Raw genomic sequence first — 14,316 nt, forward strand, 5'->3', positions numbered from 1 at the left:
CCCACAATGAAATGCCCATTGGCACAGCCTCTCAATAATGGATACAGACCCAACATCTCAAGCGGGTCAGAAATCTATTGACCATCAATTCCATTAGTCAGTCTTTGAACCAAAATGTTCTATTATGATTGTGAGTGTTGTATCTGTGAAGCTTTTAAGCTGGTCTAAAATCTGTCTGAACCAAATTAATTATCTCCAACTGTCCACAGGCTTTGACAGAATAATCTCAATGCAAAATCAATGAAATGAGATCAATGCTCACCAGGCTGTAAGCTCCCCCTGCCATCAGTGATATCTGATCATGGAAATTGCTCAAGTCTAAGAAAATCTGAATCCAGAAAGTCATGTTTGGAAGCTATTATTTAATTTCACACACAGTTAAGCTTTCAAAAGTTTTATTATAAACAGCCCCACTTTTCCAGTTGTGTATTTTTTTTAGAATATTAATTATAGCATGTGCCAGTGCTTATTACTATGTGACATGACTACAGATTTTCTAGTCAACAATTGTTATTCTCTCTGTGAACCTTCAAAGTCTTATCTAGTAAATGTGGGTTATTTTTAATGTTCTATACTTTGTTCACTTCAATAGAAACTCAAATATAATTCAAATGTGAGCAGAGTACTTAGATACTGAAATTTTTACACAGATTGTTCCCTCTATCTCAAATGTTCTTCCCTCCCCCTCTTCACCTAAGTAACTTCTATTCATCCTTCAGATTGTCCTGTAAACATGCCTTCTTCAGGGAAGCCTTCCAAGATCTTCCTGATCAGGATGAATCTTGCTAGTATATGCTCTCATAGCCTCATTTTACTGTCACTTGTAGTAATTATCACTCAAATAAATACAATTTAACTGATGTGTGTCTCGAGCCCTACCAAACAAGAGAGCTGTGTTTTTGCTTATCGTTTCATTCCTAATGGTGAGTATAAGCCTGATACTTGGAGCCACCCAGTGAATGCCTGTTTGAATGAATTAATGAAAGGGAAAGATTGCTTGATATGGCTTTGGTGGGTCAGACAATTTCAAAATGCCATCTGCAGAAATTACCTTCTGAATTTGAGGGAGTGAACCTGTCCACTTACCTATTTCCAAAAACACATACATCTGTAAATGTGTACACACACGTATATAATATTATGAAGATTTTACACTATGGGAATTGATATTTTTCTTCTGAATTTTCATGAACTGATTTTTATTAATGACTTATAAGAACTGCAATGATTTTCATATCTTGGACTCTAAGAATCTCCCCAAACTATCTAAGTCCACGTGTGCTCAGTCGCTTCAGTCATGTCCAATTCTTTGTGACCCTATGGACTGTATGTAGCCCGCCAAGCTCCTCTGTCCGTGGGATTCTCTAGGCAAGAATAATGGAATGGGTCGTCATTTCCTCCCCCAGGTGATCTTCCCGACCCAGGGATCAAATCCATGTCTCTTATGTCTCCTATAATGCCAGGCGGGTTCCTTACCACTAGTGCCACCTGGGACAGCTATCTCAATCCAACCATCCATGTACAATGGAATGCATTTTGTGAAACTGTTAGATTCTAAAGTTAGTTGGTGAAGTGAAAAATCACAAAATTGTGAAAAGTAATTCTTAAGAAAGTACCATATTGGAAATGGATATACTCTCCTTCATAAGTCCAACACAATCAGTTTCCTCCAAAGCTAAACTAGATATCTGCTTCCTTAATTGAGGACTGGTAAAGAGGTTGGCTTCTGTTGAGTAGCCATACTGAAAATACGTGTGGTACCTGTAGGCACTAGAGCTCAACTCAGCATCAAGAGGGACTTGGCACTAAGACCTTCCAAAGGAATAGCACATTCACAATCCCCATCTCACACTCTCTTTGTGGTGAAGCTTGCTAAGCTGACTGGCAGGTAGACTCACTCACTATTTAAATTGCTTTTTTTTCCCCTCTCTTTTACCCACTGAGTTCATGGAAACTAAATTCACATAAGATGCAATGCCACCATTTCCTACCAACCAGCCATCCCAACAAAGTTTAAAAAACTTTCCATGATGGCCACTCACTAATTTCCTTCATGAGAAGGTTCCCTAGAGAGTTGACTATATACAGAATTATTAATCAAGCCATATTTTCCCACTGATTTGTATTATGGAGTTAGTTAAGCCATCCTGTAAGTTATTTCCTTTCCCAAAACGGCGCCCACGCTGTTATGTGTTTCCTTTTTCATTGTTTCCCATAACCTTGCCAGAGCTGCAGAGGCAAAAATAGAAACCGAGGCCTCTGGAACTGTGGCTTGAGGAAGTGGGCATGGAGGGGCACTCACCATCACAGCTGGGTTCTTCACCGTGATGCAAGGGGTCGTGGCTCGCAGGGCTCCACTGATGCCGTGGTAGTATTTGAAACAGATTTTTATCTCGGCTGCAAGTTGATTGGAGAAGAACAATAATTTAAATGCAGAAACAAGTCCTTTGGGCCTCACCTGAGGAAATTCAACAGGCTGCTTCTAGGCAAATCACACTCGGGACTCTGAATGACCCCTCCTTTTCCAGTCAGAGGCAATAGATTATACCAAGTCTTGTTTGATTTTATAGGCTTCTCTGAAAATTTCTAAGAACAGCCCAAACATATTAGAAAAACAGTGCATAAAAACAATATCCCAAATACAGTGTAGAGATAAGAACAGAGGAGCTCCTGATGGACAAAATGTAGGTTGGATCTCTGCACCCATTATTATTTACCCCTCACATCAGGAGGCAGAAATTCCTGTCCCCATAGTACAGATCAGGTAACTCAAACTAGGGCTCTGCAACAGCCTAGAGGTGTGGGATGAGGGGAAGGTGGTAGGGAGGTTCAGGAGGGAGGGGGCATGGGTATACCTATGGCTTACTCATGTTGATGTTTGGCAGAAATCAACATAATACTGCAAAGCAATTATCATTCAATTAAAAATAACATAATTTTTTAAAACAGTGTTGAGGTTTGCTAATGGTCAAAGAGAAAATGACAGAGTCAGGATTCAAACCCTATCTGTTCCATTCCAAAGCCTTCACTCCTATCCTCTACAATAAAGACAGACAGCAGCTGTTATTGGAAACAGAAAGAAGCAGACTAAGAAGTATGAAGGAAACCTGTAGGTGACTCTGCAGTGAGAAAACCCAGAAACCTATATTATTTCAATTTTCTGGGACTTCCCTGGTGGTCCAGTAATTAAGATTGCGTACTCCCAATGCAGGGGGACTGGGTTCTATCCCTGGTCAGGGAACAAGATCCCACATGCCACAACTAAGACCTGGCACATTTTAGTTCAGCCGCTCAGTCATGTCCGACTCTTTGCGCCACCATGGACTGCAGCACGCCAGGCTTCCCTATCCATCACCAACTCTCAGAGCTTACTCAAAATCACATCCATTGAGTCAGTGATGCCATCCAACCATCTCTCTGTCATCTCCTTCTCCTCCTGCCTTCAATCTTTCCCAGCATCAGGGTCTTTTCCAATGAGTCAGTTCTTCGCATCAGGTGGCCAAAGTATTCGAGTTTCAGCTTCAGCATCAGTCCTTCCAATGAATATTCACGACTGATTTTCTTTAGGATGGACTGGTTAGATCTCCTTGTAGTCCAAGGGACTCTCAAGAGTCTTCTCCAACATCACAGTTAAAAAGCATCAATTCTTTGGCACTCAGCTTTCTTTATGGTCCAACTTTCACATCCATATATGACTACTGGAAAAACCTTAGCTTTCACTAGATGAATCTTTGTTGGCAAAGTAATGTCTCTGCTTTTTAATATGCTGTCTAGGTTGGTCATGGCTTTTCTTCCAAGGAGCAAGCATCTTTTAATTTCATGTCTGCAGTCACAATCTACAGTGAGTTTGGAGCCCCCTATAATGAGGCCTCTGACTGTTTCCATTGTTTCACAATCTATTTGCCATGAAGTGATGGGACCAGATGCCATGATCTTCGTTTTCTTAATGTTGAGCTTTAAGCCAACTTTTTCACTCTCCTCTTTCACTTTCATCAAGAGGCTTTTTAGTTCCTTTTCACTTTCTGCCTTAAGGGTGGTGTCATCTGCATATCTGAAGTTACTGATACTTCTCCCAGCAATCTTGATTCCAGCTTGTGCTTCATCCAGCCCGGCATTTCTCATGATGTACTCTGCATATAATTAACTAAGCAGAGTAACAATATACAGCCTTGATGCACTCCTTTCACAATTTGGAATCAGTCGTTGTCCCATGTCTGGTTCTAATTGTTGCTTTGTAACCTGCATACAGATTTCTCAGGAGGAAGGTCTTGTATTCCCATTTCTTGAAGAATTTTCCACAGTTTGCTGTGATCCACACAGTCAACGGCTTGGCATAGTCAGTGAGGCAGAAGTAGATGTTTTTCTGGAACTCTCTTGCTTTTTCTATGATCCAACAGATGTTGGCAATTTGATATCTGGTTCCTCTGCCTTTTCTAAAACCAGGTTGAACATCTGGAAGTTCTTGGTTCATGTATTGCTGAAGCCTTGCTTGGTGAATTTTGAGCATTATTTTGCTAGTGTGTGAGATGAGTGCAATTGTTTGGTAGTTTGAACATTCTTTGGCATTGCGTTTCTTTGGGATTGGAATGAAAACTGATCTTTTCCAGTCCTGTGGCCACTGCTGAGTTTTCCAAATTTGCTGGCATATTGAGTGCAGCATCATCATCTTTTACGATTTGAAATAGCTCAACTGAAATTTCACCACTTCCACCAGCCAACCAAAAAAAAAATCTTTTCCCCAAGTGAGTTCAATGAAGTCACTAGACAAGGATCAGACTGAGGAACCACCAGTAAATATGCATCTATATCTCCACAGGTATGTATGTTTATGTGTATATATATTAGATATAACTACAGATATACATATATATGTGCATGTATATATAGGTATTCATATATTATATAATTTGAACTTGATAACAAGACTACAAATGCCAATTGTTGTTTTTGGAAACAAAGTACAATTACCATGAAGCCAATGTATGTCAAAGAGTAGAACCGAGTGAAATTTTCTGCATACAGAGAGTGTGAGACACTGAAGTTTAACTGTGAGATGTCTTTTTCCCAAGGTTTCATTTAATAGAGGCAACAGTGCTGAAGGGCAGAGCCCAGAGGAGAGTCCTAGCCTATGAGAGTGGGATTCCTCTCTCAGCTGAGTCCCCTGGATTATTTAAAGGGGCCACTCAATGTGATTTCCCAAGGAAGTTAATATTGCACTGACTTTACTAACTGCAACAAATGTCCTCATACAGAGTATTTGGTTTGCTTATTTTGAGAAAAAGATACAACAATTAAAGAAAAATCCTATTTTAGGTCTATACAGGAATATTATATATAAAAATCTAATACTATTCTTTCCCATCAGTTAAAAAACACTAAATCTCAAAAAAAAAAAAAAAAAAGGTATATTATGGGGTAAAATATAGAATCTTTCATGTACATTAATCACAATGCAGTAATTGAGAATGCAGCTGGCATTATCACGCGAAAGCTTTCAGCCGTGCCCAGCACTCTGTGCGAAGGAATCGGAGAGAGGAGTCTGGTCTAGCAGGTGTTTCATGGTGCAGCTGCTAAGGTGACAAAGTCCAGAAGACAAGCAATGAAAAGGCGGAGTACCAGGGTACAAGGGTGGAGATTGTGGAGAAGATTCGTGAGGGCATGGTGGAGTCAGAAAGGCCTCACAGAACAAACAAAATCAAACCTTCAGCTGAGAGAAACAAGGGGAGAGAGAGAGAGGAGTGAGGAGCAGCAAGCGCAGGGGACCAGGGATGAGCATGCTGGCTGGAGGGCCAGCAAGATGACCTTGGCAGGAATTCCCTGGGAACCCTAAATGACTTGACTGAGCACTAACACTGGGTTTTGATGATCTCAGAAACAGCAATAATTGTGTTCAGTTCAATTCAGTCACTCAGTCGTGTCCAAATCTTTGCAACCCCATGGACTGCAGCACGCCAGGCTTCCCTTACATCGCCAACTCCCGGAGCTTGCTCAAACTCACAACCATAGAGTCAGTGATGCCATCCAACTATCTCATTCTCTGTTGTCCCCTTCTCCTCCTGCTCTCAATCTTTCCAAGCATCAGGGTCTTTTCTAAGAAGTCAGCTGTTCACATCAGGTGGCCAAAATATAGGAGCTTCAGTTTCAGCATCAGTCCTTGCAATGAATATTCAGGACTGATTTCCTTTAGGATGGACTGGTTGGATCTCCTTGCAGTCCAAGGGACTCTCAAGAGTCTTCTCCAACACCACAGTTCAGCAAATCACTCTCCCACTTATTTTCTCCAAAAATGATAGCATGTATTCTGCAAGAACAAAGCTAAGTCATACACACAAAGCCTGTCAAAGTGAAACAAGCTCTGCAAAAGGTGAGAATTCTGTGGACATGAGCTCATTAGTATCATGTTCTACTCATGTGAATCTGCCTGCAGCAGTGCCTCACAGATCCAATCAATAGCCAGTGAGTGAGCAGTTTGTTTTTCAATAAAGAGAAGTGCATTTTTACAAGATTATCTTCCCCCTGCTTCTCAAGTTAGGACACCACCTCCTCTTTTGTAAAGTTTTAACAGTCAGCTAGGTAACAGAGCTCCAGAAAAACATCTATTTCTGCTTTATTGACTATGCCAAAGCCTTTGACTGTGTGGATCACAACAAACTGTGGAAAATTCTTCAAGAGATGGGAATACCAGACCTTCCTCCTGAGAAATCTGTATGCAGGTCAAGAAGCAACAGTTAGAACCAGACATGGAACAAGAGACTAGTTCCAAATCGGGAAAGGAGGATGTCAAGGCTGTATATTGTCACCCTGGTCATTTAACTTATATGCAGAGTACATCATGAGAAATGCTGTGCTGGAAGAAGCACAAGCTGGAATCAAGATTGCCGGGAGAAATATCAATAACCTCAGATATGCAGATAACACCACCCTTATGGCAGAAAGCGAAGAAGAACTAAAGAGCCTCTTGATGAAAGTGAAAGAGGACAGTGAAAATGTTGGCTTAAAACTCAATATTCAGAAAATGAAGATCATGGCATCTGGTCCCATCACTTCATAGCAAATAGATGGGGAAACAATGGAAACAGGACAGATCTCATTTGGGCAGGCTCCAAAATCACAGCAGATGGTGACTGCAGACATGAAATTAAAAGATGCTTGCTCCTTGGAAGAAAAGCTATGACCAACCTAGACAGCATATTAAAAAGCAGAGACATTACTTTGCCAACAAAGATCCATCTAGTCAAGGCTATGGCTTTTCCAGTAGTCATGTATGAATGTGAGAGTTGGACCATAAAGAAAGCTAAGCGCTGAAGAATTGATGCTTTTGAACTGTGGTGCTGGAGAAGACTCTTGAGAGTCCCTTGGACTGCAAGGAGATCCAACCAGTCCATCCTAAAGGAAATCAGTCCTGAATACTCATTGGAAGGATTGATGCTGAAGCTGCAACTCCAATACTTTGGCCACCTGATGTGAAGAACTGACTCATTGGAAAAGACCCTGATGCTGGGAAAGATTGAAGGTGGCAAGAGAAGGGAACGACAGAGGATGAGATGGTTGGATGGCATCACTGACTCAATGGACATGAGTTTGAGTAGGCTCTGGGAGTTGGTGATAGACAGGGAGGTCTGGTGTGCTGCAGTCCATGGGGCTGCAAAGAGTCAGACACGACTGAGTAATCGAATTGAACTGAGGTAAGAGACTAGGAAACTAACAGACAAAAAAAGTAGCTGCTTATTTTTATCTGATAACCAGACCAGCTTTGCCAGCTGACTCGTTTTAAGTGCTATTTTATTCCTTGGTAAAACAACAATCTCCAACCCCCGAGATAAATTATAATCCCTGAAAGTATAAGATAAACTCATTCTGAACTGTGCACTGCAGATTTTGTGGAGATGGTCACCAAAAACCACAGAACTGATAGCTTTATAATGCTTTAAGATTCGGTGTAAAGACATGGGGATTTACACAGATCACTTGTTACAAAACCAAATGCATAAGCTAATTGCCAGGGAGAAAAACCCAGTACCAGACAGAACTAGCTGTTTTCACCTGGACTGAAACTAGCCACCTCCTTCAGCAGGACAGCAGTGAAGCCTTCTGCCTCTAAAATACAGGAACATTTCATGCTGAGTGGGAGGTTTCACCTTCACATATTATGTAGTGTTTGAGGAGGTCATTCAAGATTACAAAAAATGATGCAACCAAAAAACATCCCCTCTTGAGGAAGTGAGAGCAGCATTTTGATAAATGTCTCTGAACATTTTAGCTATGAGAAGAAGTATCTGGGGAGAACACTCAAGAGGGTGGATGAGAGAAGCTGGTGTTCATGTTTCTATTTTAGCTACTATTTTAACCTCCAACTGCAAGAGGAAACAGAAAGCTATTCCTGAGAAACAGATGCAAGAACAGGTGAAAGCAAATCCAGGCATGATGACAGAGCATCAGATAAGACAGGAGCCACTGGTCACAGGGCCAGCCCAGCTCACAGGCAGTAAAGCTGGAGGATATGAACTAAGGAGCATTCTACCTGAGAAGGGTTTCTCCACAGCTTGATGTGACAGCTACATCACCCCTGCATGCTAAGTTACCTCAGTCGTGTGACTCTGTGCAACCCCATGGACTGTAGCCTGCCAGGCTCCTCTTACATGGGATTCTCCAGGCAAGAATACTGGAGTGGGTTACCATGTCTTCCTCTAGGGGATCTTCCTGACCTGAGGATCAAACCCTCATCTCTTGTGTCTCCTGCACTGCATGTGGATTCTTTACCATTAGTGCCACCATTTGGGAAACACAACATCACCCCTAATTGCCTCAAACTCTGGAGAGGGAAATATATACATATCTTTCTACACATATTTTATGTGGTTCCTTTGGATTATAAAAGGCAAAAATATTTTCTTCCAAAAAAATCACGTCATTAAACATGTTGCCTCAGAGACAGTAAGCCAGGAGAAGAGTGAGGCCTCCCACTTTAACCTAAAAGGAACTACAGTCAGGTGGACCAGATCTCACCTCAGAGGAAACTGGCATCTTCCTCTCTCTCAGGTCCCCTCTGAACAGCTGAAGCCAGTCATGGATCACGGAAACATTTTTTGGCCCCTTTTAAAAATCTTCTGGACATGTTTATTTATAAAGTTATGAAAATAAGGTTTAGCAGCCTCTAAGCAGAGAAGGCAATGGCACCCCACTCCAGTACTCTTGCCTGGAAAATCCCATGGATGGAGGAGCCTGGTGGGCTGCAGTCCACGGGTAGCGCTAAGCTAAGTGACTGAGCGACTTCACTTTCACTTTTCACTTTCATGCATTGGAGGAGGAAATGGCAACCCACTCCAGTGTTCTTGCCTGGACAGTGGAGCCTGGTGGGCTGCCGTCTATGGGGTCGCACAGAGTTGGACATGACTGAAGTGACTTAGCAGCAGCAGCAGCAGCAAGTGCTGATAAGACAAAGAAGCCCTCTTATTATCAAAATTTTAACTTACCAGCTTCCATAAATACAAATGAAGATGTCCCCCAGAGCAAGGACATCTCAACTCCATGTCCACCACAGACGGAAGGGTGATCACTGTCCAAAGACGATACTATGTACTTGTTGGGAGTGGCTGGGAAAGCGGAAAGAACTTAAACCTGTTCCCCAGTAAAGGAGTTTCTGTAATCGTGCCATGATGACATTGCATTTTAAAGCAATCATTCTACCACTTGTTTAAAGAAAGAATATACTTCTGAGTTTATATATAAATAAAGTATTTTTATAAAGATCAGATAAAACTGGTAAAAGTGGTTGTCTTTGGAAAGGGGAAATTGGTGACTGGGGCATGAAGTTGGGAGAGATTACTTTCATTTTTTGTGTCTTTTTAACATTATATTCTTTTCATCTGTTATCTGTTCAAAACTGATTTTTAAAAGAAATCTCAACCAGCTACATTAACCCTAGGCATTAGTGTAAGATTCCATTTCAAGCCTTCTTTGAAAAAAAAAGGTTCTACAAGACACTTTCTGCAAGAAATGATTTTGTTTCAAAGACTAGGATCTTTGAAACATCATCTACCACATTAAATACCTTCAATATTCCCTTAGGAAGTAATTAATAGCTTGCTCCTTTTTAGAAAACCTGGATTTCCCTCAAGTTTTAGAAGTTGACTATTTTGAACCATAAAGACGGATGGAAATGTCCTTCGTTTAGCCATTTCTATCTCATTAAAATGGAATAATTTTTAAAATGAGAGAGTCATTTCCTAGGCAGGTTGATAGGGAGTCTAGGGGTCCCCAAGGAGAGAGGGGTCTGGAATTCTCAAGGAGGAAAAAAGGACAAACTTTTTTTCTTTCTCCACATTCCTTAGGATTATATACCAATAATGTATCCTGCCTAAGGACAGTCTTTGGATTCAACCTTCTGTTATTTTAAAATGTTAATTATGGGAGTATACCTGGTCTTTACAAGGATGTATCTTGCCTGAGGACAGTGTTATCTTAAAATGTAAATTATGGGAGTAGGTCGGAGGAGGTCTTTACAACCTCCAGACATTCTTTGGATTATATAACCTCATTATTAACACTAGCAAACGGGTACTCTTTCTGCCCCCTTCTGATGCCTATGTCAGAAGCTTTCTCTATCTCCTTTATACTTTAATAAAACTTTACTACACAAAAGCTCTGAGCGATCAATCCTCGTCTCTGGCCCCGGATTGAATTCTTCTCCTCCGGGGGCCAAGAATCCTGGTGTATTCGCGTGATTCAACAACAACCTTTCATCTTGGGGGCTTGTCCGGGATCCTTCAGGACAAGGTAAGGATGCTTGGAGCTTTAGTTCTTTGTTCTCTTAGCGAACACGTTTTCTCCTATGCTTTACTAACTCTACCGTGTGCTTGTGTGAATGAATGGCATGCCCTGCGTGAAACAAGTAAGGAGCTCTGCTCTGCGGTTCCACGGTGATCTCATAGGGCTTATGGCAGAAACCTGTCGGGGCGTTATACCGACCTGCCAATGCCAAGAGGCACCCAATGTCTCCTTCGGGAACCGACCAGAAATGGGCAAAGCATGTAGACCGAACTCTCCTTTCTCGGTCAAACTTTTCGGTCTCTTTGACCATTTCATAACTCCTCGGGAATTAGAAGTACTAACCTAATCTATCGGATCATAGACTTTCAAGGGACTTGTGATCTATACTGTTATTGTATACTGTGGCTTAGGTCCCAAACTTGGATTCGTAGTCAAGAAAGTGTCTAGCCTCGCTAGGAATCGAAAGTTCGGAAGCTAGATGGAGCTCTAGCTCCCAGAACATCTCTGAGGTTAAAGGTTACTCAGATTGGGACTGCGATGGGTTTTTTTTCTTTGGTAATGCCAGCTCTTAGTGGATCAGAAGAGGCTGTTATACTGGTGTGGTGATGCTTGAAAAGAATATCTCAGTTTTATGTTCGCGTCAGTCTTATTGTGGTCAGGAAATACTCGGGTCGTGCACAGGCACTCAGGTGACAAATGTTTCCCCTAGTAGTCTTAGCTTGGGAGGCATTCCGGAAGGTTACTCTGATTCACCCCGGGTGACATCAGAGGCAAGCAAGGTTAAGGGTGAAGAGCTGGATGTCAAGTAGGGATGCTATCAAGTCTACCCCTGGTACATCCCCACCCCGTCTCGGTGGTAGAACCGGGAGGGACCAGTACGGCACCTGCGTCGGTAAGGGACAGACTAAGTCCGACCAGGAAGGAAAAGCTTTTGGTGTAACGTCTGTCTACACCCCCATCTAGAGCAGGGAGGGACGCCTCCGGTAGAAAAAATGGCGCTGGTCGCTTTTTTTCTCTCTTACAGATGGGAGCTAACAATTCCAGCCTCACTCCTTTGAACTGTATCCTAAAAAACTGGGATAGATTTGATCCCCAGGGCTTAAAGAAGACACACCTGGTCTTCCTATGTGATACTGCATGGCCACAGTATCCATTGGAGGACGGCGAACGGTGGCCAGTTGGAGGGTCTCTTAAGTATAATACTGTTCTACAATTAGACCGGTTCTGTAAGGAACAAGGAAAATGGGTAGAAGTAGCATATGTGTTGCCCTTTTTCTCTCTGCGAAATATGCCAGACTTATGTCCTAAGGGTATAGATTTGGGCGTGAAATCTTCAGCTCCCTCCTGTCCTCTTACTTTGCCCCCGTACCTGGGACTCCAAACTGGGATTCAAACTGCCCACATGGAGGTCCAAACAACAACCTTTCATCTTGGGGGCTCGTCCGGGATACCATTTCACACCAGTCAGAATGGCTGCGATCCAAAAGTCTACAAATAATAAATGCTGGAGAGGGTGTGGAGAAAAGGGAACCCTCTTACACTGTTGGTGGGAATGCAAACTAGTACAGCCACTATGGAGAACAGTGTGGAGATTCCTTAAAAAACTGGAAATAGAACTGCCTTATGATCCAGCAATCCCACTGCTGGGCATACACACTGAGGAAACCAGAAGGGAAAGAGACACGTGTACCCCAATGTTCATCGCAGCACTGTTTATAATAGCCAGGACATGGAAGCAACCTAGATGTCCATCAGCAGATGAATGGATAAGAAAGCAGTGGTACATATACACAATGGAGTATTACTCAGCCATTAAAAAGAATACATTTGAATCAGTTCTAATGAGGCGGATGAAACTGGAGCCTATTATACAGAGTGAAGTAAGCCAGAAGGAAAAACATAAATACAGTATACTAACGCATATATATGGAATTTAGAAAGATGGTAACAATAACCCGGTGTATGAGACAGCAAAAGAGACACTGATGTATAGAACGGTCTTATGGACTCTGTGGGAGAGGGAGAGGGTGGGAAGATTTGGGAGAATGACATTGAAACATGTAAAATATCATGTAAGAAACGAGTTGCCAGTCCAGGTTCAATGCACGATACTGGATGCTTGGGGCTAGTGCACTGGGACGACCCAGCGGGATGGTATGGGGAGGGAGGAGGGAGGAGGGTCTAGGATGGGGAACACATGTATACCTGTGGCGGATTCATTTTGATATTTGGCAAAACTAATACAATTATGTAAAGTTTAAAAATAAAATAAAATTAAAAAAAAAACATTAAAAAAATCAAGCTAATTGCAATAATTCAGAAAACAAGATTTTAACCACTGCCTTTGTGCTTTTAATAAATTCTTAATATTATGATTCCTATTGATAGGCTCTTTTATTCAGAGGCCACAAGTTGAAAAAGAGTAAACACATTCCAATTCTCATGCTTTTGACAAAATTCACCCATAGTTCTAGTGACGTGCTCACTTGGTTATATGTTACTGCATCATCATCTCTTTAATGAGAGCAAATGCAGCCAGAAGGCTTTCCTCGTGGCTCAACGGTAAAGAGTACTAGGTGTAGAAGATGCGCTGGAAAAGGAAATGACAACCCACTCCAGTACTCCTGCCTGAGAAATCCTATGGATAGAGGAGCCTGGCAGGTTACAGTCCATGGGGTCACAAAAGAGTCAGACCAGACTTGGTGACTAAGCAACAGCATGCAGCCTGAAAGAACCAGGGCTTCCCGTGCTTAAGCTCAAAAAAACAATCTTGAATATCAAAGACAGACTGCATCAGTGAAATGTGGCACATCCTAACAGGATGAGAGAAGTCACTGGAACTAAAACATAAGTATGCTCGTAGAGCATGAAAAGAGCCAAATCTCTCTAAGGGGCAAAAAGGCCCTTCTGACGTCAGTTGAAAAGGGCTTAGCAAAGGAGAAAGTTATAGCAGGGGCTCCGACAATACAAATAAAAAGCTGAGGCTCTCCCCTTTACCCCCACCCATTAAAAAGCCACCCACAAAGGTTCTGTTTCAAACTTGAATGCCAATCAGAGGTGAGGGTGTCACTTACACAAGCCACATGCATCCATACTGCACAGCTTCCTAATCCTATCTACTTCCCAGGGCTGAGACAGATACGATATGTGAAAATACTAGATAACTTTTACAAATAGCAATGTTCTGTTATCATCATTAATGATCACAAAGCAGTTCAGTTCAGTAGTTCAGTACACAGCAATGTAGTTGACTATTTCTAAGCTCATACTGATCCAGGACTTAGTGAGTTCTTGAATGATGCCTGGCAAAAAGTTGGACTTAACCAAATACTTCATGATGGCTGGGGACATAATGAACAAATAAATGGAAGGGATGAAGGAAGGACAAAAAGCAGGTCTGAATGAATGAATGACCAAAGTCTATGAAAGACTACATAGAATAAAATAGATGTTCTAACATGCCAAAACAAGTTTTGAAACCTCTTAGATGTCAAAACTCAAGAATATACATTGCACAGGTGATCCATTCATTTTCCATGAGCATGA

General features: G+C 41.9%; 1 protein-coding gene across 4 annotated transcripts in view; it reads right to left on the bottom strand.

The window, feature by feature from the left end:
• Positions 1 to 14,316, bottom strand: part of HECW2 (HECT, C2 and WW domain containing E3 ubiquitin protein ligase 2) — a 448,549-nt gene that overhangs the window by 154,280 nt on the left and 279,953 nt on the right. For 3 of the 4 annotated variants that reach the window (XM_027563360.1, XM_027563352.1, XM_027563372.1), the window contains one exon: positions 2,303 to 2,397. The exons of the other annotated variant lie outside the window; for it this stretch is intronic. In XM_027563360.1, the coding sequence (XP_027419161.1) occupies positions 2,303 to 2,397 (95 nt within the window). The remainder of the gene's footprint in view (positions 1 to 2,302; positions 2,398 to 14,316) is intronic. 4 annotated transcript variants of the gene reach the window in all.

This window comes from Bos indicus x Bos taurus, chromosome 2 (genome assembly GCF_003369695.1).
Source record: "Bos indicus x Bos taurus breed Angus x Brahman F1 hybrid chromosome 2, Bos_hybrid_MaternalHap_v2.0, whole genome shotgun sequence".
Lineage (NCBI taxonomy): Eukaryota > Metazoa > Chordata > Mammalia > Artiodactyla > Bovidae > Bos > Bos indicus x Bos taurus.